At 31.9% G+C, this 27,615-nt stretch overlaps 1 protein-coding gene across 2 annotated transcripts in view; it reads right to left on the reverse strand.

The window, feature by feature from the left end:
• Positions 1 to 27,615, reverse strand: part of LOC124369056 (synaptotagmin-7) — a 250,142-nt gene that overhangs the window by 23,982 nt on the left and 198,545 nt on the right. For both annotated transcript variants that reach the window (XM_046826756.1, XM_046826757.1), the window contains 2 exons: positions 7,515 to 7,662; positions 3,531 to 3,640 (listed from right to left, as the gene is read on the reverse strand). In XM_046826756.1, coding sequence (XP_046682712.1) covers positions 3,531 to 3,640; positions 7,515 to 7,662 — 258 coding nt within the window. The remainder of the gene's footprint in view (positions 1 to 3,530; positions 3,641 to 7,514; positions 7,663 to 27,615) is intronic.

Genomic DNA, 27,615 nt, shown 5'->3' on the forward strand with positions numbered 1-27,615 from the left:
GTCTTTTAAAATTGGTGTAAAGGACTCACAGTTTGATCAAGTCATGGATCCCGAGTTCTGGGAAGAAGGTATACTCGTTAAGGAGTATGTGCCACTGCGTAGGCAATTCAGAGGCAATTTTTTAGGCAATCGCAGAGGTTAGATGACTCTAGCCTCGTGAAATCAAATAGTGATAACTGTTTGCTTGGTTTTTTTGTACCTAAATATACAGGGCCTTAACAATAAAACTGTCGTTCTTGAGGACTATATATTGAATCTTAACTTAGACTTATCCCCGATCGCATTCATATGTATCACGGAACATTGGTTGTGTCAAGATGAACTTTTGAATTCTCACCCAGAGAATTATTATTGTGCGGCAAATTATTGCAGAACTGATCATATCAGAGGTGGCGCGGCAATCTTTGTGAAAAATAACTTGGAAACCAGAGAATTAGATTTAGGATCATTCTGTTCCGAGTTGAGCTTTGAAGCAGCGGCAGCAATTGTGGACAATTTCAAGCTTATCATCATCTGCATCTACCGCTCGCCTGGGTCTGACCCTAAATATCTTCTCAGTACATTAGAAGATCTCTTTATACACCTGAAAAAATGGGATGACTACACAGTCATAGCAGGTGGCGACTTCAATGCTGATTTCGATGTAACTACTACAAAGACCACAGCAGTCGAGTTTCTTAATCTACTTCGACAATTTAACTGCTACTGTTTGAACTCTGCACCTACTAGAGGTAACAACTGTCTTGATAATGTTTTTGTAAATTTTAGTTTAGACTATGTAAATTGTAATGTTGTCAAAAATTTTCCGTTTACTGACCATGATGGCATGCTTATTAATTTGAAGGTCATAAATAGATCGATGGCAAAGGGAGCTTCATCTAAACAACATAGTATACTTAAGGCTAATTCCTCTTACAAATTTGTCCTGCATAGGATAAGTATGTCTTGTTTAACTGATAGACTTAATCTTGTTAACTGGTCCCTGTTTTCTGCACAGTGTTTTTGTAATGGAGCAGCAATGTTCACATGTTTTTTTACTATTTTGATTAATATTTTGAATTATTTTTTGATTTTAAAACGACCTAAATTTGAAGTAAATGGGGTTAAAGGGAAAAATAGTTGGTATACATCTGACTTGGCAACTTTAAAGGATAGGTTGTTGTGTCTTGATTTTTTGTACAAGAATACTGGTAGTAATACAGTTAAAAATCAGCTGAAAGTGCTAAAGAGAGAGTACACCAATAACATTTCTGCTGCCAAAGTAGCTTATAACAGTCAGCTAATAGATTCTAGCAAGAACAAGTGTAAGGCAGCTTGGTCCTTAATAAAGAAAAACTGTAACATGGCAAAAGGCCAAGAGCCCTTGATCTCACCAAATATGTTTAACAATTATTGTATAGAAGCAGTTGTTGAAGCAAAAAAAGCCATCGAAAAACCTGCTGTTACTACTAAAGCTCTCCTTAAAAATGTTTGCCCAGTTAGTTTAAGTAATATTAGCTTATTTGAGTGGAAATTCGTGTCAACAGATGATGTTCTTAAGGCCGCAAAACATTTGAGTGATTATTGCAGCAATGATTATTATTACATGTCTAATACTCTTTTGAAGCAAATACTACCTTTTATTGTCGAACCTATTACTAAATGTGTCAACTGTTTACTTAAAGAAGGAAATTTTCCTGAAGAGCTTAAAATCTCCAGAGTTTGTCCTATCTACAAGAAAGGTCCGAGAGATAAACCTGAAAGTTATCGCCCAGTCTCAATTGTACCTGTTGTATCCAAATTGATTGAAATTATAATTTATGAACAAGTTGTTACTTTTTTGGAAGAGAAAAACATTTTGTCCAAATTTCAGTTTGGTTTTAGGAGGGGTAAAGCCACGTTTGATGCCATAGATAGTTTGGTTTTTGAAATTTTGCAGGCCTTTGAGAGCAGGGCCTTTGCTCAGGTAACGTTTTGTGACCTGAGCAAGGCTTTCGACTGTGTTGATCACTCGGACCTATTAGAAAAACTTAATTTTTATGGTTTTCGGGGTAGCTCATTGAGGCTTTTCAAGTCCTATCTAGAAAATAGAAGGCAGGTGGTTTTTATTGATGGAGAATGGTCTCAAGAAGTTTCCTAAAATATGGAGTGCCGCAGGGCTCGGTTTTGGGGCCTTTGTTATTTTTAATAAGTATTAATGATTTGCCTGTAAATGTTATTAGTAGAACTTTCCTTTATGCTGATGACACAACTTTCTTGAATGTTTCAAATGATATTGTAGAGCTGAATGATTTGGTGAGGAGCGCTTTAGAAGAGGCAGGTGTGTGGTTTCGAGCCAATGGTTATCTCTTAAATAAAAGTAAAACTGAAAATGTAATATTTAGCTTAAGGCCATACAATCAGGAACTTGTAGAGTTGGACACTTTTAATAATGTTAAGTTTCTTGGTATTTTTATTGATCACCAGCTGACCTGGGGAACACATATAGACCACATTAAAACTAGACTGTCTAGAGTTATATTTCTATTGAGAAGTCTGAAACATTGTGTAACGACAGATTATATTAGGATGGCATATTTCGCTTTCTTTCAGTCAATAATGAAATACTGTTTGCTTGTATGGGGTAACTCTCCAAGGATTGTTGAGATTTTCAAATTGCAGAAGAGGGTTATTAGAATAATTAATGGCTCAGCCCCATTAGATCATTGCAAGCCTATATTCATTAGTTTAAAAATTAACACTGTTGTTAATCTTTACATTTTTGAACTTGCTGCTTACTCCTTAAAAAATTACCAGAAATGATACTTGAAGACCTACATCCATACAATACACGTAATAAAGATAATATTAGTTTTAAACAATGCCGATTAAGTAAAATGTTAAATAGCCATTCTGTCATGTGCAAAAAAGTCTATAATAAGTTAAGTTATTTTGTTAAATTGTATAGTTGTAAGGTTTTTCTTAAAAAACTTAATGACTGGCTGTTAGCAAATCCTTTTTATAACATTGAGGAATTCCTAGAACACCCTGGCATAACTCTGTAATATATTGTCCGTTGATCAATACCTTTTTGCTTTGTTGACTCTTTAAATAGTTTATTTTTGTTCTTGTTCACTGTTCTTACTAATAGTCTTTATTTTTTTGTTAACTTGTTGAATTTTTGTGATGTTATCTATTTATATACTTATTTATTAATTAATTTATTATTATCAATTTTACATTGTTTTAAAAATTGTTACATTTATTACATTACATGCAATACATGCATTGTTACTATTTTATGCCGCTAAGTTTTGTTTTTTTTTTACTGCTCTAGTATGACTAAGAACAATGTAACGTTCAACAATTCTGACATTGTCAATACATGTATATATGTCCATGACAATAAAGTATTATTATTATTATTATTAGTTTCCTTTTAATTCTGATACCTGTAAAACTTTATCAGAGAATCATGCTGAAATGTCGGTGAGAACTTTCAATAATAGTATACAATAAATAAAACTACTGTTTTTGATTTTTTGTGAACAGTTCATAGATATTACACTTACTTGGCATAAAGGTAGAAAAACTTCACCAATCGAGTCGTCACGAGAAAATCTATCATAGTCAAATACGTGCAAATGTAGGACTCTGCTCTGTAGCTTCTGGATAGGAAAACCTGCAGACAATAGATGCAAGCAATGAAATTTCTGGATTGTATCTAATATTTACTAGCACATGTTTTTGAACTTGGTCCAAATTTTAAATTAAGTAATGACAAAAAGCGTATTGAATTTCGTGAGTTTTGCTTTTTTGAGAACACATAAACATTAGATATTATGAATGATATTTATTTTACGTAGGTATCAATGGTTTGTGTTTTCTTTTAACGTTACAAAACCATTAAACGATTAGAATCAGTGCGTTTATGTGCAAAAATAAAATGAAAATATCACATATGATTCCAAATTATTTCCATTTAAGACATTTTATACTTTAGAAAACAAGCCACATTAGGTCATTATTACAACAATCTCAAAGTCAACAAAAATACATAATTCGTTGTTGGTTAAGATAAACGGTTATTTTTAATATATAACAGATATATGTTTATAAGAGACACCTTGACAACATATGTACACACAACTTTTTTTTGAAGGGGTTATCATTCTAATCTTAATTTAATATTCCGTGACAACTGTACCAGTTTTTATTTTCGAATTTCAATTCGGATGTATGCATCCACTCAACACATGTTTGTACGTAGAATGTAGTATGTAACAAAACATTCACTTTAAAATTATTCGCCTAATTATCATATTGTAACTGGAAATATATTTTTGGATTAAATTTGTATTTGCTATTTTGTTATAAAATATACAATGCTTACAGTTTTCGGTGGCTTCCCTTATGTGGAATCTCCCAGTGCGTAGATAATACGCCAATCTTAAAGAATTAGCAGATTGGAAATGTACGTGATGCAGTAGCAATAGATACCAATATAATAGTATATCAAACGACAGGCTGGCACACTTTAGCACATTAAACCTTATGCAATATAACATCTTAGAAAAACATATAGTTAATTTATATTTTATATCTAGTGTATGAGAACAAATTTCCTTTCAAAATACAAGTATTTGATTGTTAAAACATTGAAAAGGGGAGTCGGCAAATGAAATTTAGTTGTCACTTAAATATGTGGGTCAATGTATCCCATTAAGATATCACTTAATGGGATACATATTCACTTAATGGGTTTTATACTCATAATCTTTAAGATTATATTGTAATAAAAGTGCAAAGATAGTTATTCCAATAAATTAATATATATTTATCTAACACTTTTCGAGGCTACATCTCTAATAAATGAATGTTTTGCCTCAAAACCGATAGTATTGATCATTTATTTATTATTTTATCTATATTTAATAATACAAGTACAAAGTATTATTACTATTTATTTATATTATAGATATGAAATAATAAGGAAAAAAATCTATTTAAACAAGATTAAAATTTCTGCAACAAAGAAATGTATAAAGCATATGATTTTTCACAACATGATAAATTTAATTACACCAATTAATTCATCAATGATGTGATGGTAAGTCAAGTATTACCAAAGTGTAAAAGATAAACCTGTTTCTAAAATTTATAATGTATAAAGAGTATTAATACCAAATAAAAATAGCAATATGGATGTTGTAAAGTTATTTATTCCCATCAAACAGTAGTTAGGAGAAATCCAATCTCTGCATTGTCTCACTCCTTCTGGGCAGATGCTGCAAAAAATGAACATTACGCTTCTGCACATAGTATCCGTCATATTCTTTAGGCGTAAACAACCCAAAACATGAGGTTTAACATGAACGTAATTAACAAATAAAAATACATTCATTTGTTGTGGAACTGACTTTTTATTTAAACATGTTTTACCACTTCTGTTATATGAGATAGAAAGGAGTAAAACTTCATAACCCCCACAATTAATAAATACAGCTAAGGAAATAGTTAACGAATTTTGCTAAAAATAAACAATACAATTAAAAATATAAATAAAATTTGAAAATGACAAGCGGTTTTTTAATTATGTGAGGTTTTTGTGATACTTAAATAAATATAATAATATTTGTTCCGAATTCAAACAGTTTTAATTTGGATTTGGTACATTAAAATATGGACGTAGAGCATTTTCCTGAGTATTTTTCTTTTGAGGGTCCACCAATAGCAACCTGCATTCTTAAAATCCATTTCCCGTGATAAATTTGTCCATACTCTAAAAAAAAGTCGATGAAAACGTTCTCTGTGTTAGTCATTACATTTTCTAGGGTTTGTGGAAAAATGTTCCGTTTTACGGTTTCCTAGTAAATTTTAACCACCTTTTTCAAACAGATCCAGATTCTCTAAATCTTTATGATTGATCTCAAAGTTTGTCACCTTTAATCATCTACCTTATCCGTGAATCTCCAAAGATTCTTTCTTTATCGTAGCATTACTCAGTTGGGGAGTCAAACCCCAAAATCCTATTTGCCTATTTCTAAAGTACAATTTTTTATAAAGCAAGTTCCTGCCCTTTTAAGGCATTAATTTCTTATTGTACTTTGTCAGAACATATTGTACTTTCCCTGATTTCTCCTGACAGTCGAGGTGACGGTATCAGTAATTCTTGACATTGCGGGACAGGTTGAGTAGCTGAGGGTAAGGTCGGTATTTTTTAAAATATTTTTAGACTTACTTGTTATCACTGTTACATTGGTTAAACAAAATTTACTGTCTGAAGGATGATCTAATGGGTCTCTCACATCGTTGGAACCGCAAATGGCTTATTACTGAAACTTTTAGCCCAGCCAGTAAACAGTCTATAGCATGTAACACATCATACATGTGATGCCTAAGTGTGATCCTGATCGCCTACTTTCCATCCAAAATAAAGTTCAAAACATTGTTCTATTAAAGGAGTAAATTTCTTCTTTGCAATTTAAAAGTCAACTCACAAATGCAAAACTAACATATTGTTTAGGCATTTACCATTGTATATATATATATATATATATACACACAATACCACGTAAAGGTACTCCCACAAAATAAAGTGACTATTTTAGAATATAATACAGCCCTGAGTATGCTCTGTGACCTTTGTAGTACACTTCTTATCACCTCCCCTTCCCCCGACTGTTCCATTTGCTAACGTGACCAATATTATTAATATTCACCATCCAATGAGCTTGAATTCCACCCTACCCCGAAAAATATATTAAATTTGATTATATTCTTTAACTATTTGGGAAACGGAATTTCAAGGGCACATTTTTACATGGATGTTAATGCGCACTTAAATAATTATTTAATACCTTGCACGTTTAATTTTAAAAGGAAGTGTGTAAAGGATTATTTAAGATACATGTAAAATAGCTTAAGAATTAGCCCTAGATTTACAGTTTTATGAAATAAATATCTGGAAATCCGTAGGATGTATATGTTTCTAGAGTGTTTTATAAACGTGTCTAAGATACAACTTAGATACTATATAGGTTCTCTCCTTTCGAATAGAGGTGATAATATAACAATGGTTTAACTTACGGGCTTTTGTCCCCGTTATGTATTACAGTAAGAGTCAAACAAAGTAGTTGAGTTACGTCAACGGGAAATTGAAGAAGTAACTCTGCATCATCTCGTAGCTAGCTATAACTTTTTCCCTGAGTAAGCGGTTATCTAATGCTGAGTAAGTATTACATTTGTTTATTTATTTACAGGAATCTGTCTATATTTATCATTCTTTGGATTTAATTGCTAATTTACTTTGTTAACTGTATTTTTGTAAAAGATTATTTAGTAAGAACTAACCCAGACAGCACCGCTAATACTCCTCGTAAACATAACTATTAATGAGTTTGTGCATTGGAAATTGAAGAGAATGTCAAACTACAGTTCCGCCAAAAATACTGACACAATGCAATAAATAAGCTGAGTAAATCCTATACTTTGTATCTCGAACTTAAGTAAACTTATAATATTGCTAAAACAAGACTATGGATGTATTTTCAAACCTTCAAAATAAAAAGTTTCATTCCAACGTGGATTGAGGGTCCGACGCTTGATCTTGGTCTCGAGGCGATGTTTCTTGTCCGGGAGCAAAGTAACCCGGACGTAAGGATCAGACGTACCGGACATGTCCTTGGCTGGGAGCTCTTTAGCCTGCAAGATACCATCACAGGTTTAAAATCAAAACTTCACAAGACAGAATACAGTGATGTTTGTAGTTTTTATTTGCAGCAAAAATCAACACAATAATATAACTACACTGCATAATGATCCTGACTGAAATATAATATGACACTACATGACAAATCCCAATCCATAAAAATAAAAAAATATTACATAACTATTTAACATTTATGAATTAATTACAACTCGCTAGAATATGATTATCACAAACAATGAATAACAAAGAATGTCATTTGATGATTTGGTTATCGTTTAACTATCATATGAATTATTCTAAGTATAGGCGATAAAACCACTCTAAAGAAAAAAAGTAAAAAAGAAATAAAATAATTGAAACAGTGATTGTAAAACCTTTGGACCAAAATTAGTAATTTTGTCCAAAATAGAGTTATGATGTAGTTTTGACTGAATAAAACATTATACAAAAGCCTCCGCCTTGCGATTATTGTGAAGAATGTATTTATATAATTCCTTTATAGTTCTGAGATCTGCCAAATTAATTCAAATTAATAATACACAGATAAGCTATGTAATTGAGGCTCACAATATATGGTGGGAAAAAGTGTTATTTACGTTTCACAACTATAATAGTTCAGTGGTAAAGTTATAATGTTATATTACTTAGGGGTTAGGTTATGTCAGTAATTGGTTTCAAAACTTGTTTGTTCATCGGCTTAGTTCAATATTGTTATTCCAGATTAAGCTCATGTTCAGTTGTTACTTACATGTCCTAACTTTTACATTTTCTGAAATAAATTTTAAATGTAAAAAAGAAATCCATCCCTACTCCAAAAGTTCTAACCCATATTGTGTACTCCTTCTACCACTCATACAACCAGGGGGAAGAACATTGGAAATCCATCTCTTTGTTCGTAAAAAAATATAAAAAGATCACAAATATAAACACCATTATAATTCGCTACTTAACGATTCGCCACTGATTAACCATCAATTAACTTGATTCCTCATCAAAACATTCATTGAATCTAAGCTGAACGTATCCAAACTGAATTCTTCATTTTAATGTTTGCTAAGTAAACAATATGGAATTGTTATTAATCAAACACAAATAGAACATAAATTATCTTAGAAGTATGTAGGAATATACAGTACATGAAAAATTATTTGAACTCCACATTAAGCCAATTTTATTTGTTTACATGGCGATATCTCATATTCTCGAAATTTTGTCATAACCACACTATGAAATAGCCATGTATGAAAGCATACGTCTTGGAACAATATAAAGGTACGAATTACTATTTACTGTTTATTGTGTAAAAGTAAATGGCTTTTGTTACTTTTAAATGTTTTCAGTTTTTATAATTAAAACATAATTTCAATGGCAGCAAGTTTGCTTTTGACAAAATTTTAGTTATTAAACTTACAACGGTGTTTTGACATACATTAAAAGTGCGTTATAGGGAGGTCAGTGGTGTGCAAAAAAATGCAAGAAGATTATGGAATATTGAGCTCATAACTTTCTGAAACACAGAATGCCTAGGGGATTGTTAATCATTTGACCCTTTTTCTATTGCAAACTGCTAATATGCTTAAACATAACACTGCAATTGTAATTTTGTTTCTAAAAAAACATTAAAAAATATGATAAATATTAATCATGTAAGTGTATGACAACAACTGCGACCAGGTATTTCAATACAAAAGAGAGAAATCTTAATTTATCAAGTTTTCTCAAAGAAAACAATCAACAATAAGAATGACGGGATTAGGAATAAAGTTGTGTATTTTTTCTCTAGTTTATCTATTATTACTTTAACTCTATTGGTAAAAAATACTGAAAGCTCCATTGGATTTCCGGACATATACGGACATACAGACAAGAAACCTTGTATAAGATTGCTGCTTCATCAAGCAATGTATATTCTTAAGGCCATTATGGTTCAGTCACAAGACATGTTCATCATAAAAAAATGAAGAGCCTAAAAAGAGCCTGTTAAAGGACTACAGAGAGCGGATTGTCGTATTTAAGAAGTCTATTGCAACAATAATCTAAAATCTTAAGAATTTTACAACACGTATCTCTTAGTTCCTACGTTACATTCATAATATTGAGTATATCATGAATTGGTTGAGGTTCATAATTCACTAAATTTATATAGAGCTCAAAAAGTTCGTCAGCATGAAAACTGATCAAATGTCAAACACAACAACCAACTTTTAACAAGCGTATCGGATGTACGAGTATTTGTGAAAAATGCTAGTTACACGATATTCCAGTCGTTGAACACTACAGAGGTAGATTCTGTCTATACAAAGTGAAATCAACAGTTACTGACACTGGTTAACAGTGCAAAGTCATCCATTTATTTCAACAATCTGCATATGCAGAGATATCCACGGAATTTGGTTATCATGAGCCCGATAGTGGGGTAGAGCCTGACCAAGTTTCTAGGTAATATGTAATCACTCTGCTAATGGCTGTGGTCATGCCGGGATATCCCAGTTACCAATATGGCCTCTAAGTACCGTATTGTTTTGATATGCAAGATTTGCAAGGGATAATATTCTATATACTCGAAACGTACTGCTCAATTTAGGAGATTCTATATGGAAAACATTGATATTCTTGTTTCTTTTAAAAATAATACATACATAACAATAAATACACATTTAAAAGTACAGTGGTTTAAAAGTATTCTATTACCAAACGTATTATTTGTCGTTCTTTTACGTGACTTCCCAAAAAGAAGTACTTGAAGAATTGTATGACCGTAATCAGTAAAAGAATATTTATAATGGAGCATATATTCATTTCGACCTTCAGCGGAGTTCAGAGTTTTAATCTTCTTTATTTTTGTAGTCTCATCTTATAGGTTTATAGTAAGTCACGAAATACCCACCTTCATGACGACGACGATGAACATTAGCTTCATTTACTATACTAAATATGAAATGCCAAACAAGACACATGACACATTCACTGACCGGCATTTTGGATAGCAATGTAAATGTTTTACAGTGTGTATATAATAGGAGTATATTGCTTCAGAGAATGACACGTTTTTATTGATTTATGATTTAAGGAAATTAACTTTTAATTACATACATTTTAAGAAAATGGCATGTTTTAAAATAAAACTTTAAAGGAGTTTTTGGTTTTAATAATATCAATCCCTTTAGTCATCTGTCATGTAGATACTGAAAAAATCCAACCCTTGTCTTCAACCTCATTTTAAATAGCCCTAAATCCTGTGTCCTACGCTAAAAACTCCTCGTAAATGAATGAAATCGTTTTCCTGCGTAAGAAAAGATATCTTAAAGTGCTTCCAAAATATTACTAACAAAATTTCACCTAAAAGCATTAATCGTTAATCTATTTCCTAGGACGAGTGGATAGATGGGAGAAATAATTCAAAATATTCAAAAAAGGCCACCAATTTGTAATATTTATTATTTTATATATCTTTATAAAATAAGTACAACAGTAAAAATTATATGAGTATTAGTTGTTGAAATTGTTGCCATATAAAGTTTAATTGAAACTTGTCGTGCAGCATAGACGGTGATTCTTTTGCAATTGTGTAGAAAAAAGTTATTTTTGATTGTCAAATACGTCTTCTATAGAAACCTGAGCACATGCGCTTATGTAATTTTAGCTGTTTTATGGTAGCTCCTGCAAACCTCAATTTTGAAAAGGGCGACAACGAGACCTGTAGTTCTCATTAGCGTATTATTTTTTAAACAACGCTTAAAGTGAGTTATCGCAAGTTAGGAGTTTGTTTAATAAAGTAGGTTAAACTCTGCCCTCCCTTGTTTGTAAAAATGATTTCTCACCCACCCCAAAGCATGATTTTAGTCCTTATAAGTGTTAATGAAGTATATTTTTCTCAGGTAGAATTTATGTCATTGAAAATTTAAGAGACGGAGAGGATTCAGACTTTACGGACACTCTATGGATTTAAATACGGATATTTAAGTAGCATAATACTCGTACTAATACACATAGTACGTTACCCATGTACGTTTTTGAAACTATGTGTTAGAACTAGCATCAGTAACAGAATAGCGTACACATACAAGCCTCATTACTAATGGTAATCCATAGAGTAACGTGTACGGGTAATCCCTTGGGTCATGTTGCCTGTCCAATGAGCTAAGACACCCCTAATAATATAATGAATGAGCCTTGGATTACTTCAATAATGACTTGCTTTTGATAAAATCAAATAACTAGGTTATTTTCCAAAAGTAACTTTAAAATAAGAAACAGATATGTATTCTATATATTGTTCATCCCAAAATACTCGTATATTATACAATTAAAAGTCATTATGTGTCATCATTGATCGTTTTTATCTATTTATTTATGCGCTATCATTATAATTAGCCTGTTAAAAAAAACGTATAGTAATTTTTGATAATAACATTTTATTTATTCTCAAACAGGGTTATTGCCTTTTAGTCTAGTGCTACATTCTCGAGGAAAACTAAACAGGTTTGGCTGTGGTTTAACTCTACTTGTTGGAAAACCAACAAACAAGCTCGAAGCTTCTTTGTTGCTAAGTTTGACGTTTCTTTGTCACTAAGCTTGCTGCTTCTTTACCACTAAGCTCTTTGTGTATTGTAATATTTATAACAATGTGCAAGAGTAAAAAGCTTTCAGTGGCTGACTCACAGATAAAATTATCAATAATATCAATGTTAAAACTTTAACAGAGTTCATATATTTTAAACTATACAGGATTTTTCCGTAAAATTGCACTGAAGTTCAAGGGGTGATTCCATGCTATATACGAAAACAGGTACAAATGTTTCTGTAAACGTTTTTTCTAAAGTGCTTTGTTTTTTGCGTGCTTGTCTATATGTGTTTAACAGTTTTCTTTATTTTCATAAACGGAAATAACTTGTAAACATGTTTCATAAGTTAAGTTGTCTTATTAACTAAGTCGTCTCATTCTGCTATTACAGTAAGTATTTAGCGTTTAAACAAACATAGACCCCATTCAAATATACTTACGTGTGAAAAACACAGTCAGTAAAAATTAATTTGTTAGTCACTTTTTGTGATAATAATAAATAAGGTATCATACGTTTTGTACGTTTATGGTTTATTTTATTGTACCTTGTGAGTTTATTGCCGCTATTTGGTTTTATTAAATGTAATTTAAATGTATTTAAACAATCACCATTTAGAAACTATACTGTATATGCGTGTTTACCAATTTAATTTTGGTTTAGTCGATAAATAGTTATTAAGATCTTAAGATAAATATATATTGCCCCAGTCTTGTCAAATTAACATTACAATATTATTAGTTACGGTATACAAAATCCATTCATTCATCGTTTTGTTCGTTCTGGTCGTTGACAATAATTTAGAGACGTATTATTTGCACAAGTGTGTACATAAAAGTGTTTACTTGACTGATGTGTAAGAAGAAATATGTATGTTTCCACCTTAACTACATTGTAAATTCTGTAGCACTCCAGGGTTGAAGGGGAGGGGGTGACTTAAAAAAAGTTGAATTTTGTCAAATTAATTATAATTTCCTAAAACAAATTGGATTCTTACTAAGTGTCTTGTCTCCCACTGTTTTACAGATTTGGTATAAATCCATTTTTCCACTGCAGTCATTTTGGATAGCATTTATTATAATAAAATGGGGTTTAAAGTGATTACAATGTATCTTTGCTGTATGGTATGTATTTTTTGTAATGATCTTCATGCCTCTTTGGTCATTGAATATTTCTTCATGTTACTTACATTTTTAGAAAAAAAAACTAATTATTACAAAAATACCGTGAAAATTAAAACACAAATTTGTATAACATTAATGAAAAAAATACAATTTTGTATTCTGGAATATTAAGTTGATTTTAGGACAGTGACCGAAATTTCAATAGTGAAAAATACAATGTATAATTTGAAGAAATGTTTAGCAACGGTAAAAATGTAATTTTCTTCGACAACACAGAGGGGCTAGACTCATAATTCAGCCTGTTTTTTATTTGTGTGGACTACGCGTTCAATAATGCTACAGCCGCGGGACTCGGAACGTGGATCGCTATGTAAGGAATGCAATTCCAGACACTTACGATAAATACTGTTATTAATTCTAAAAAAAATATGAAGCCATTTCGTTTATAACGAATGTAAGGTTATCAAAATGTGAGATTTCGATTGAATACTGCAGCGATGAAGGTTAAAATATAAAGATGCTAAAAATGAACTGTTTATCAGCACGGCGGCGTGCGTTATGACATATTAAATAGTAAATATTTCGTTAATAAATATTAAAAGTAAAAGAGATCTTAGTATGTTTACAGTACATTACTCATGTAAAAGAACTAATATTAATAAATATCTTACTGTACTACATTATGTAAAAAAGGGAAAAAATAAAAATATCTGAGAATTATTAAAACCAAGAGAAAATATAAACGGATTGGAAATTATGTTAAGTAGACTGTTAAGAATTCATCCTTAATCCAAATGAAATACTAGCTAGTAAACAACGAATAGTCGATATAATATGAAATGTTGAAGAAAGTAGGGAGGATGACATTTAAAACTAACCCAATTGAAGTAAAGGTGTTATACACGATGTTTCATAGTAATGACTAACAGATAGGCATATTGCTTGGAGACAAGTTGAGTCGACTGGTGAGTAACCGTCAACAGGAGACAGCCATTTCCCGTTCATTTGTTCTTGGCGGAAATTCAAGAAGTGCCACACCAACTTAGTGAATCATAGTATTACTGAAGTTATGAATATAGCTCTCTGGTCTGGTTCACGAATAACCCATGAATATTTGAATATTAATAAATGAGTAACTGGAATTATAATCAGTTATAAATCGGCCGAGAACAGTTTGGAATAGTTATTTTATTAATATTAACAATTTATAGATTTAAAGTCTACGATGTTAGTAATAATCATTGATATACTATGGTTAGTTTATCCTTGAAAGTTCGTATGAATATTTCGGATTAAACTATAAAATGTAATTGGAAACCTAAATTCCATTGTATTGAAAATGAAAGATTTTTCAAATTATAGTTAATACTAAAGTAATACACAATAACACGTAAAATAATCGAGAGTTGTTATTACAGATCCGACAAGACCTTGGATTCGTGTCGTTGCCCATCCGTATGTCCGTAGGTCTTTGCGATTACACTTGACAGAAATATCATGGAGACTTGAAACTTGGTACATGGGTTCCTCTTGGTCCAAGGAACAAAGCTATTAATTTTGGAGTCAAAAGGTCAAAGGGTTGTGTGATTGTCTGATTGTCCGTAGTGTAACAATTCTTGATAGAAAGATCCTATAATTTAAAACTCTCCAATGTATTTACACAATTTTACAGATTTATACAACTATGACTCTATTTATGCTCTACGTAATTCTCAGTAGTTTATGTATTCTGTGGAGTTATTAGAACACGCTTAAATTTATTAGTTTGGATTTTTATTACGACGCGACGACGATAGTAAAAATATTTAAGTATCAGTCAAAAGTTCCATGGTTAAAATATTTAAAAGGCTTCTATACATCTACTACCGATGGAAACTGTGGTTGATTAAATAGTTGTTGAGAGAGAGTTAAGTTCTTTGATATTGGGTGATCTAATTAAGAGATTATTAAATTATGGTGATTTATGAAGGTCCTCGAAGAATAAATCAATTTTACACGCTGTTTAGGCAATAAATTGGTTCTGTATATTATATTTAATATAAAGTAGTAAATGGAGTAGAACCTAATTAAAGATTTATAATATTAAAATATTATGCTTACGCGACAGTCAATGTATGTAGGACAAGAAATGTTTAAGGCAAGAAATGTAAAATGACAAAACCAAAAGACAGGTACGAGATTAAATTTTTATCTCTCGAATCAGCGTTGTCTGTCTGTGATAGACCCGCCTCACGGCTTTATGAGCTGGTGGTGAATGAATTAACGAAAGTTCGATCAAACTTTCAGAAAGACCTTCGATCTATATTGAAGTTAAAATATATTCAGAAAGTGAAAGAGAAAGATATTGGCAATTTAACTATTTCATATAAGTAAGCTATCGTTAACGCTTTAGTTACTTATACAAAAGTTTCACATAGTAAGAAAAATAAACAAAAAAGAGTGGTAGTAATAAACATAAAATAACAGAGGAAAAATATTGATGAAAGGATAGGAGGCGATGACTATACTTGCGACTTCTTTTACTAGGGAGAGAAACAAATTAGATCAGTTATATAATTAAATTTGGTAGTATGTTTATAACACTGTATCTACGTTTTGTTTTTAAGATCCTCGGATGGAAAGTAAAAGTCCCGAGAATGCTTCAGTCCAATTAGCTAAAAATAGCTCACAAAAACGATGATTTATGTTTTTTCCAAGTAACGGAACATCACAGGGGCACAGAAATCGATTTAGTCGTATCTCTCGAGAATTGTATATGGGAAATTCTGAAGATGATAGAATTGCGAACGATTAAAATAATCTATAAATATGAAAAGAAAACCCGTTGTATTACTGGAATGAGATCAATACTTGCTGGAAAAAGTGATATATCTGCTCCAACATTTCTCGATACGTATAGGTTAAAATGTGACCAATTTACAGAGAGATAATTGTAATTCCAAGGAAGCTAAGTTTTTTTGTCTCTATGTACGTGAACTTAGATACAGACAATTGTAAAATCAGATACTGTTAATGAAAATTACTGTTTGCGATGCAAGCAAGATACCACCATCTCAAGTGCAGTTGGCATAATATTTCCTAGTAACTGTGTAGCGAAAGAAATTTCAGTGATTGAAGGAGAGTCAGACGAGTTTTGTCATGAAAGGTACTAAAAATACTATTAGTACTGGTCAAAGACAAAAGGGTGTCACCAGATATGTTATACTCAGAGATTAAGGTCTTTTAATACGATTTTATATTTTTCGATTCGCGAGTCATTTACATCAAGTTTTGGTCACATCTGAATTTCGATATCTCGTAGCAGTTCAAAGCTGTAATTTTGGCAAGTTTTGAGAAGAGTAAAATAATACAGCAATGTTTGTATTATGAGTAAACACTATAACTACCATTATTAGTAACTGCTTATAACTAGACCTTCCATAATTGTATTAAATACTATATGTTTGTGAACCTTCTCTATTGAATTCAGTATAGTATCAGTACAGCGTCCGTTTTTATTAATTTGTGAAAAATGTATCAATATTACACCAGACTATTAAATTAAATAGTTAACAATTACGGACTAATACAACTTTTAACCTGAGTTATGACCCATAAGAGAGCATTTTCATAAACTCTAAACTTTTGGAACAATTCTGATGTTTTATCCATGTAGGTGTCCTGTAATTATTTGGAGACTGTGCGCTTGTAAATATTTAAAAATAGTATAGTAAAATATCAGCCATTAAAAGGCTGTAATTGAAATTAATCTGTATTACTCTACTTTTAAAGCTGTTAAGGAATTTTCTATGTAATATTTTACCCCACGTAAAATCTATCTTTTGAATGTGACGAAAGGGTTCTTTTATCTCTTTGGGATTCTTGATGTGTTTTGTTTCTGGACAATACAAAGTGAATGTAGAATTTTCTATGAAAGGTTTTCTCGGATTTAACTGGAATCCAGTGTTCTGTGAGATTCTCGCTGCAGGGTCCCTCTCTCATTTACACTTAGGCTTGATGGCTTTGGCCCTAGGCAGTGGAATGCAGCTCCAGCACCTGTTATAATCCGTGCATTCAATGGTGTTTGGGCCATTAGTGTTATTTTTAATGACAGTATTTCTTATTTAAACTGTCATAATCGTAAGTATTTTCTTGTCTTAAGCGTCTTTGAAGTTGTTTTAATTTCACATTTCATTTATAGATGGACTTTGACAGTGAGAATCATTTTGCCATATATGACAAACTTTAGAGTGAAAAGTAGGTTTACTAATTATGGGCAAAACCTCTATGAGTTCTTATGAGGTCATAAGTTCATTGTGAGAGTCATGGTGTAGGGCAAGGCTATTTGTCGCCGTCAATTCTCCTTTTCCTGTCGCGAATTTGGTTTTGTGAAAATTCTCTCGAAACTGAGAGCTTTTAGATTGAGAACCAGTGAGTCTACCCTTAAAATTTTGTCGAAGAACCAGGTAGAGTAAGTAGCGTCGTCGTAGGATAGTAACTTTTAATTGTGGACCTTGGCGACTTATAGATACATTTACGAGGTTCTGCACCCTCATATTGTTAGGATAGAGCACATGTTTGAGGTTAAGCATTTATTTTGATGCATAGTGTCTTGGTTTTAACAATGCAAAAATGTAGTTCGCCGAGTCATCATCACCAGCAATGACTCGGGGTTCATAACTTGGTTGTCTATAGCCGAGATACGAATCTCACTGAGCACTGAGATTCCAAAACTTGATTTGTGCTAAATGATGTGTTTGTGTTTACTGTGGACGGGTAAGCTAAGAACGCCTAAGAGAAGTTACATCTCTAACGTTTACCTTAGGAGAAAGTATGTTTATTTTCCAGATGTCTGCCTCTGAGGGAATATATAAACTCAGTGTGAACAAGGCCTATTCAGGAATGTAGGAGCTGGGTGACGAACATAAAACCCATTTATATATGGAGGAAGAAGAAATCCAATGAGTAAGAAATTTGTCTAAAAATTATTTTTTACATCGTTACTTCCAAGAACTAACGTCTTTGTTAATATTATCTATGTGATATGTATTGATTGGATTGTAAGAAAAAACACAGTTAGTTAAAAATACCATTACTTTAGAAATTATTAAACTATTAATCTTTAATTACCAATCCATTTCGAGTAATTATTTAATTCCCCTAAACTTATAAGTTTACAGGATCAAAATAAAGGAAGTAGGTAATACATCAATTTTTTATTTATGCGAGTTTGCTTTTATTAAGTGTAATCATAAGAACGCCTTAAGCACATAGGCATTTTGTACACATCGCTAAACTTAATGTACAATAAATATTTGGTATCTTTAATTAGTTATAATACGTAGATCACCAATAAAGTAGTGTATATTGTACCCTATATGTTAGTGCTCTTAGGGACCGCATTTTTGCATTTATTTGTACACTTATTTGCAAAGTTCTTACTAAAATTGGTTATTTATTTACTTGTACTGTGTTTAAAAACTACACACACACACACACACACACACACACACACACACACACACAACACACACACACACACACACACACACACACACACACACACACACACACACACACACACACGCACATTAGGAATTAACTATTAGAGTGAATGTAAACGAAACCTTTGTGGAATTCTCAGTACTTAAAATATACCCTCTAAAATTTGGTTCCGAATTAATTCACCTTCTTATTCTGAAATGTTAAAATATCTTTTGCAACACAGACGAGCTAAAATAGAGTTTTATACATTGGTCAAAAACAAGCAAAGGAAATAAACCTATTTATTTATGAAATAAACTGAAATATGTGTATACACCAAATATTTTTCTTTACTTAGGTTTTATGAAGAAGTACTATGTACTGGGAATTTCGCAAATAAAACTTTGGTAGGTAAGATAGTGCTACACCTTTTCTGTTGAAATAAAGGACTGTAACAGTAGTTGACAAATTTTGTTACTTTTTATCCTTTGTCAAGTTTTTAATTGCATGGAAATTCACCCTAATTCGGTGATGCAATGTTTAAATAAATTCACTATTATGACTGAAGCGAGATAATATATACGTCGCACCATATACATACCGTTAAGTTCTATTGGAATTGTGTGGAGAGAACAATGATGCTCCGAAGAATAGACGATTTGATGCGTGAAACACACGGTCGGATAATTGGCTGTTTGTAAAAAGAAGCCACCATAAAAATACATGTGTTCTTTTTCATTCCAAATCAATGTAATAAATATAAGTTATATATTAGCATTTAATAAACTTTTTATTAATTGATATGAATCAAGAATCCTGGAAGCAAGTCAATATTACTTATTGTGTTATCTTGAAAAATATATAATGAACTATCAGCTATTTCACGATTTCATGGCTATATATCATGATATATCTATCAACTACGAGACCCAAACTCATAAAAAATATCGTATATAAAAATACACAAAGGCTGCTCACAAAATTAGTCCGAAAATCTATTGCTGCAGAAATATTGCATAGTTAACAGTTTATCTGTTATATTATATTTCCCCCTCTTTTATCAGCATCACATACTTCTTGAGTTGATTCGCAAATTACTCAGAATATTGAAACGCGCGCGCGTAGACACAAACACACACACACACACACACACACACACACACACACACACACACACACACACACACACACACAAAAAACAACATTTTTTTGTTTAGTATGGTGTTTAATAAGGTATATTTCATAGATAACCCTCATGTGTTTGTGTGTGTTTATGTACTCGTATATTTGGTCTAAAATGGCGTTCATTCGCTTTGGGCAAAATTTGTATCCCTGGTATTTTTAAAAATAAATCAAAATTGAAACTTTTCATTATTGATATAGTTGGTATAGTTTTATAATTGGTATATTTTTTTAGTTGGTATAGTAGGTAATTAACATGTCAAGTAATACAAAAATATATTCCTAATTATTTTTTATAAATTTCCAGGTTTCAAAATGGTGGCCGTATAAAGTAACAGAAGTATACAATTGAACCATTATGTCTAAATATGTTTAGAAGCATAATTTCGGATTAATTGTAACTAAATCAAGTCCACGTTTTTACAAAGACATGTATATGGTTGTAAAAGGTTTTGTCTTGTAAAAAGTTTTGAGTTTCTAAATGTTTGAAAGTGTTCGATTATATTAAAATTCCCACATTGAGGGCCATTGTCCTATTAGTGCTGTGGGATTGATTCGCATTGATTAGCACATCTAAACTAATAATTAATCAATTTGACATTTCGAGATGAAAACTAACTTTCTTCTAACTGAGCCGGAAATAATATTTTAAATATAATTAGCCTCTAAAGCACCAGATTCAACAGTTTTAAATGATACTGCGTTTCTTAATGAGTTTGATAACAAAGAAACATCTGATAAGTAAAAAAGGATGGAGCAGCGACAATGATGACATCGCAGACAGATTTCTTTACTATGCAATCGTGTGAAAAAAACATTTTTTATGGGGGGGGGGGATTAATGACCCGGGATTTGAAGAAAGTAGGAAAAGAAAGGGCTCGAAAGAGAGAAGATATTAGTAATGCAATGAGTCACCTAGACCCTGGGAGATAGAGCGATGAAGCAGGGAGAATGGAAATACGGGGTTAACAAGGATTACGAAAGGCCTCTACAGATTTTCATACACATGTACTTCCCCAAAAGCCAACACGTGTTGATCTTTCTCTAATTAAAATGACCAAAATATAGTTATAGTCATTAAAAAAATATAATTCAATACAACTATTGTGAACATAATTTGGATTGGTGACAACCTGTATATTGTGGAATGCACGCATATCAATCCAACACATTGACAAATTTATGATTTTAAGTTATATTTTTAACCATTACAGTTTTTATACAGAATTGAATGATATAAAATTAATATTTTATTGACCTATGCAGTTAAGTACTATATCTGAATTATCCGTGTATGGTATATACAAGAATAAGTAGTACTTAATTAAGTTAAATGTAAAAAGGACTTATTTTTTACGTATTTTAATTTTCGTACAGTCCTCTAAAAGTAAAGCGAAATTGACACAACTTTTTCGAGCTTTACAATCCTTTCATAATAATGAGTTTCCTCGAGGATTCCAAAGTACTCAATTACTTTCTGTTTAATCTCTATATCACCTTTTCAGGAAAACTGACATTGCCATGGAAATGTCAGATAAAGCCCAAGTAGAAACATGCTGCTGATTAACACGCTTGAATGCACTGATTTCGGGAAAAATACAATTATTTTTGCCTACACTTGCCTACACACTGCTACTAATGCCTTCAGTTGGTCCAAAAGTGATGTATGGTGTTCTCTAATAATTTTATTTCTCAAATTTATTCAAAAAATTATCAGAAAATATGTTAATTTCTGTCCACATATATGTATGAAACGCTTTTCCCTTTTTTCGGGTGGATCTTCATATTTGGTCCATAGTCTTGACTCTTGTGAATACATGGACTGTTTTATTCCGAGTACCCATCAAAGGTTTTTTCATTTGCATGAAATATTACAACATGAAAAATCATGCTCAGAAGAAAAAGCTCAGTCTTTTGCTGACTAAAACTTTTTTATATAGATTTCAAGATTCTACGATATGTGAAACATATACAGCTTGATTTTTCACACTTAAATTTGTATTAACACAGCAGAACTGTTTAAAAGTATTGTTCAGTTTAGTTAAACTATTTCATGATTTTCTTATTTTTCAGCTCAAGCAAAATTAAAAGGAACGACACTGCGTCGTCCAATTAAATAACATAAGATTTTCTCCATTACTCAAAACATGGTTATACAAACAACATTAATAACAGACCGAGCAGCCGAGAATCTCTGATAATGTACTTGGAAAGAAATACGAAGCTTTAATTGAAACTTATCAGACTCGTGTGAAAAACTACATTAATGGGTCATATAATGTAGTTTAGGGTTTAAACCTCAAGGTTTGATTCCTTGGATGACAAACCAATACTCTACTTAAATATGAACATACGTGAAATGGAGGTGTTTTAGTTGAAATTTTAAACGGTCCGAACACGGAAAAATATACATTATACTAAAAATATGACACTAGATCTAAAGGTTTAAATCCTCAAAAATAAATTCAACCAGTTACCTCACAAATGTAAAATAATATGATTGTTACTTACGGATGTAAGTTCCAACTCTGTTTCTAGTGGTTTTTACTATCATCCGAATGTGGATTTAAATAAGTTTTTACTCTAAAGAATAAGCCCTTTTTACTTTCTTTTCCATCCTCTAAGAATCAAGTAACCATACATTATGTTCTCAGATATAAAAAAAAACTGTATAATTTTGAGGTAGTGGCTGAAAATGTAAACATTTAAAATTCTCTAAATTAAGGGTTTGGATATTGATACGAAAAAGCTTTTCTCACTTACTTCGTTTTTAAAATTATAATGTACAAATTTTAAATTGTTGCTTACGGTTTAATTGTTGTGGGTTGTTGTACTGATTATATTTTAACTTTAGTGTTGATCTAAATTAATTGGTTGAAATCTATTAGACCAAAAAAAAGAAACGGTAGTACAGGAAACTTCCTTGTTGTGATCACAACTTGCTGTGTATAACGATGGATTGCTTAATTGTTAAAAAATTAAATATTACCTTGTTAAGCATAAAACCATAAACTTAAGTATACAATTTATTCATATCTCAATCTATATTAAGGGTCTAAAATAAACTTCATCATTCTTGTTGTGTTTAATTCGATGGACAAATTTAATGTTTGTTTTGATTAAAACACGATGTTTATATATTCAGAGTAACAGTGTGGATTGAATTACGGTTATTGGTTTAATTAAACACTAATTATAGTACTATGCGAAGCGCATTAAACACCAGCTTTTGGATTGACATCACAAATTATGGACTTTGAAGTTGTAAATGAAAAAAAATTAAATTTATATCTTTTGTATTTTTTTGTCATTTTCACAGCAAAACCATTCGTCCCTTAAGTATGACAAAATGTCATCGTAATGGTTGTTTCGTTCAGTTTCTGTAATTTTTAGACGTTTTTATATTTTTTAATATAACCTAGCCATGAGCCAAGGTGTATCAAAAGTTTAAAATCCGTGAGTAACTCTTAGAGGTAACGGCAAAGGTAAACAAATGCAAACACGAACTTAAACACTAATAACGTTAAAAGTGTGCTTCATTAATAATGTGTGCGTAGTTAATTTTGTAAAAATTATGGTAGTTGAGATACTCTGATACAAAACAATAATAAAAGAAAGGAAAATAGTTTCGTAATTTTTGGACGACAAGTAATTTATTTGAAAATTAGTTTGTGTTTTAAATAAGTCAATCTACTTTCATCCCTAAAATAAACAACAATACTGAGTATTTGGCACAAAATCATCTGGTAGAACTGATGCAATAAGGCAATAGAGTGTATATAACAACATAAGGTTTATACAGTGTACAAACTGTACTATATTAACATAGAATATGGTTTCGAGTTGCGTAGGTTTTGTTTTGTAAAAGTCAATGCACATGGACATTATGTGTTGCTTAGGAGAGTCGATGACTGTCTAATTCGTCCATGGCGTCGGACTTGAGATCTGGTTTGAGATAGCGCAAGTTTAAATCCTCGTTTTTATTAGTGCTGTCGAACTTGAACTGCACCAACTTTCCCCCGTGTCCGCTTTGATAAGATTCTCTCACAGAATATCGGCACATGAAGACGGGCGGAATGAAAGTATAAAACGTAATTGGCTTCTCCTTTTTAGTAGGATTGAAATACCAACATAGCAGTTTGCGTTTTATCAAACAAAGTTTGACTAACATTAAAAGAATTTGTAGAACATTTATTTCCTACATTTTTGAAACGGAACTGTGGGGGTTTAATAATAAAAATACCCAGTTGTAGTAATAGATTTTTCTTCCATATAAACGTTATTTAGGTAAGTTCGTAAATGTTGTAGTCTGGACAGGACTTTCCCCAATTCTGAGTATTTCCATAAATCAGTAATCATGAACTAGAGATGCCTTCATAAGTATAACCTGCTCATACTCTTCAACCAGTTTACTCCTTATATATATATACACACAGTAGAGCGTAGATTATCCGAAAAGAAAATAACTTTTAAATTAGGACACACAATAGCCACTTTTAATATCACACGAAAGTATAAACTATTATGTGAAGGTAACACATATTGCACATACAGTAAATACAATTGTGGCTCAGTGACTTCGGAGAAACAGTTAAAAAATTAATTTAAATAAGATAAAATAGGAACAGTACAAAATCAACCCAAAATTAGATACATATGACAAAACAGTACAAAATTAACCTAAAAGAAAAAAGTTAAACATATTTGTTTGCTTAAGCTTTAACACTCGTTCTTTTGCCGCTAAGTCTCGTAGGCGTTTTAAAGACAAGAACTGCACAGCATCACATTCATCTTGCTGTTCCAACCATTTAATACCAGTCTCAAAGCACTGGAAGGCTTCTTCATTGGTCGGACCTTTTTCAACCGAGACGTCATCATCTTGATCATCGTTTTCATCAATGTCATCTTCAGGATTTTGTACCTGCCCTAATATGTCGATATCTGTCAAAGGTTAGCCAGGATTATCCGCATCACCTGTATCCACTCATTAATGTTTTCTTTAATGTCACATTCTTAAAATCCTGAAGACTCTTTCAACAGCTCAACCACTTCTGAAACAAGGTGTAATTTCTTGGTTCTTCAGGTGTAGGCTTAGTTTCAGAGTCAAATGTTGAGCAAAGCTTGTTCCAGGCTTTTTAGGGTAGTCTCTTTGATATTAGCCCATGCTTATGCACTCATGTAAACAGCATCCTTTAAGTTAATATCTTTTTATATTTCAAGGATTGTTTTATTTTCTTCTTGATCAATTGGTACATCATGAAGGAATACTTTTCTGTAGTAACGCTTGTAGGCCTCATTCACTCCCAGGTCAATGGGTTGAAGGATTGAGGTAACATTCGGTGGTAAAAAATCACCTTAAACTTTTCATCTTATTTCTCAAGTAAAAGGTTTGTGGAATGAGTCTGAGCGTTATCAATTACTACCATTAGCACACTTCCAGTATCCCCAGTCTTCATGTGATGTTTTTTAACCTCTGGGATAAACACACTGTCATACTACTCTATAAATATTTTAGTATCCATCCGCGAGTCTTTTTGGTTTTTATAGATAACTGGAAGTTTTTTATTCCTTTAAAGCATCGTGGATTCATAGATTGTCCAATGAGCAGCAAAGGTAGTCTATGTGCGCCCGTGTTGTTTCCGTATACCATAGCTGTTATGTGGGACTTGCTGGCTTTAAATCCAGGCGCTGCCATTTCTTTTTTAGAAACAAGGAACTTGATCGGAATTTGAATGAATTAATTAGTTTATTTCCATCAATTTAAAATATATACAGGAACGGATTATACACGTAGTCTAATAATTATTATCAATCTAAAGGAACAAATAAAGTAAATAAACGTGTTTCTTATAATAAAAAAACCCAGGTTTCTTATTTTCTTCCAACCGTCTGAAGTGTAAACGTTACTGTCCTTATATCCCAGTTTTACAAGCAAACACTTAAAAAATATTTTGAACTTTTCAGCAGCATCAGTGTCAGCTGACAGTTTCCCCTCTGAATGTCCAGCTCTCTAATCCCATGCCTGGATTTAAATCGCTTCAGCCAACCAGTGGAAGCTTAAAAATCGTTACTACCTCGTAATTTGTTGTTCATTTCCAATGCTTTTTCGCAAATTATAGGACCACTTATGGGTTGGCTTTACCCTCTTACCTGCATATACCACGTAAAAACTGCAGTGTCCATTGTCCAAGTCCTGATTTTCTGCTGTTTTCATAGTTTTTCTATGCAAGCTGCCATCTTCACTGTCTAGTACACACGCAAACTCTGTGATGGATTCACTGTTATTTTTTATGTCAGTTATTGTTGAATTCCCCACGCCAAACTCCAGAGCTAAGCTTGACCCACTTGCGCCTTTTTTAATCGATCTAGAATTTTAAGTTTCTACGCAGCACAACGAATAATAGAACACAGGTTAAAACAACACTGATTTAAGAGGCACAAAGTGAGGTTAGGTGGAACAGTACTGTACGTAACAGTGGAATGGTAGATTGTGTCGATCGCGCGCAGGGCTACGTTGCATGCACTCCTGCCGGACGGTTCCCTTACTACTATATGAACTTTTCGATGATTTTCACCAATACAACTAATGCCAACGATGCGAAGGAACAAGTGGTAGGCATGCACAAGAACACACCATCTCGGATCCGGTGACAATAAGAGCCTTCATAATACGACCCAAGTCGGATAGGGGTGACCAATCGTAAAGTTTCAGCGGGATTTGGCTTTTGGTTAACCGACGTTTCGGAATACCGACTTCCGGATAATCGGCGCTCTACATATTACAATGTAAATTACTGTTGACAAAATCATAAATAATCCAACAGGAAATCTCTTGTTCAAAGCTTTGTTTTCCTAACATTTCTAAGAAAAATCTTCCAAAAATCTAAAAATAATCTATTAAAAAAAACAACTGAATAATCTGTTTAAAAAAGCGGTTGGAAATTTATCACATTTCGGCTTGGGATTCGTTAAAAATGTAAATTTTCCTATCTATAAAGGTGGATTTTACATTAGTTTGATAAGAACTGAATATGATGATGCGATTTTAAAAACAAAGTCTGGAAATAACATGCCAGTATATCGAAAAAGTACATTTAACGAGGATTTTACTAGAGTTCCGATGATTGATTATAAAATCACGAGTAAAATATTGTTGATTGATGAAATTACAAAAAATCGAAATATCATGTCTCGATACACAATTTATTTAGCAAAAATGTATTTTTGGAACAACTTATTCATTCGATATTACAAATATTAATAGAAATATTTTCAATCCAAAGTTCGTTATTATAGTTCATGAAATGGGTTTTAAGATAAGGGATGATTGGGTTTTATTTTGAAAATGTTGTAATGATCATGTCATTTTTATTTCAATCCGATTTTTTGAAATTTTTTAACTTTTCTATAAATATTAAGAAATAGGGGATTATTTTTACCCTCATGGATAAGTTCAGTTGAAAGGGTTAATTGTTCGCCATATTTAAACGAAATTTGATAAAAACCGAATAAGTACTTTATGAAATGTAATGTTATAAATAAACTGTACAGTAAATCGCTTGCTCTTTTTGCCTTGTTTTCTTTTTATTTAATCGAGAAGTATTGAGATCAGTAA

This window comes from Homalodisca vitripennis, chromosome X (assembly GCF_021130785.1).
Source record: "Homalodisca vitripennis isolate AUS2020 chromosome X, UT_GWSS_2.1, whole genome shotgun sequence".
Classification (NCBI taxonomy): Eukaryota; Metazoa; Arthropoda; class Insecta; order Hemiptera; family Cicadellidae; genus Homalodisca; species Homalodisca vitripennis.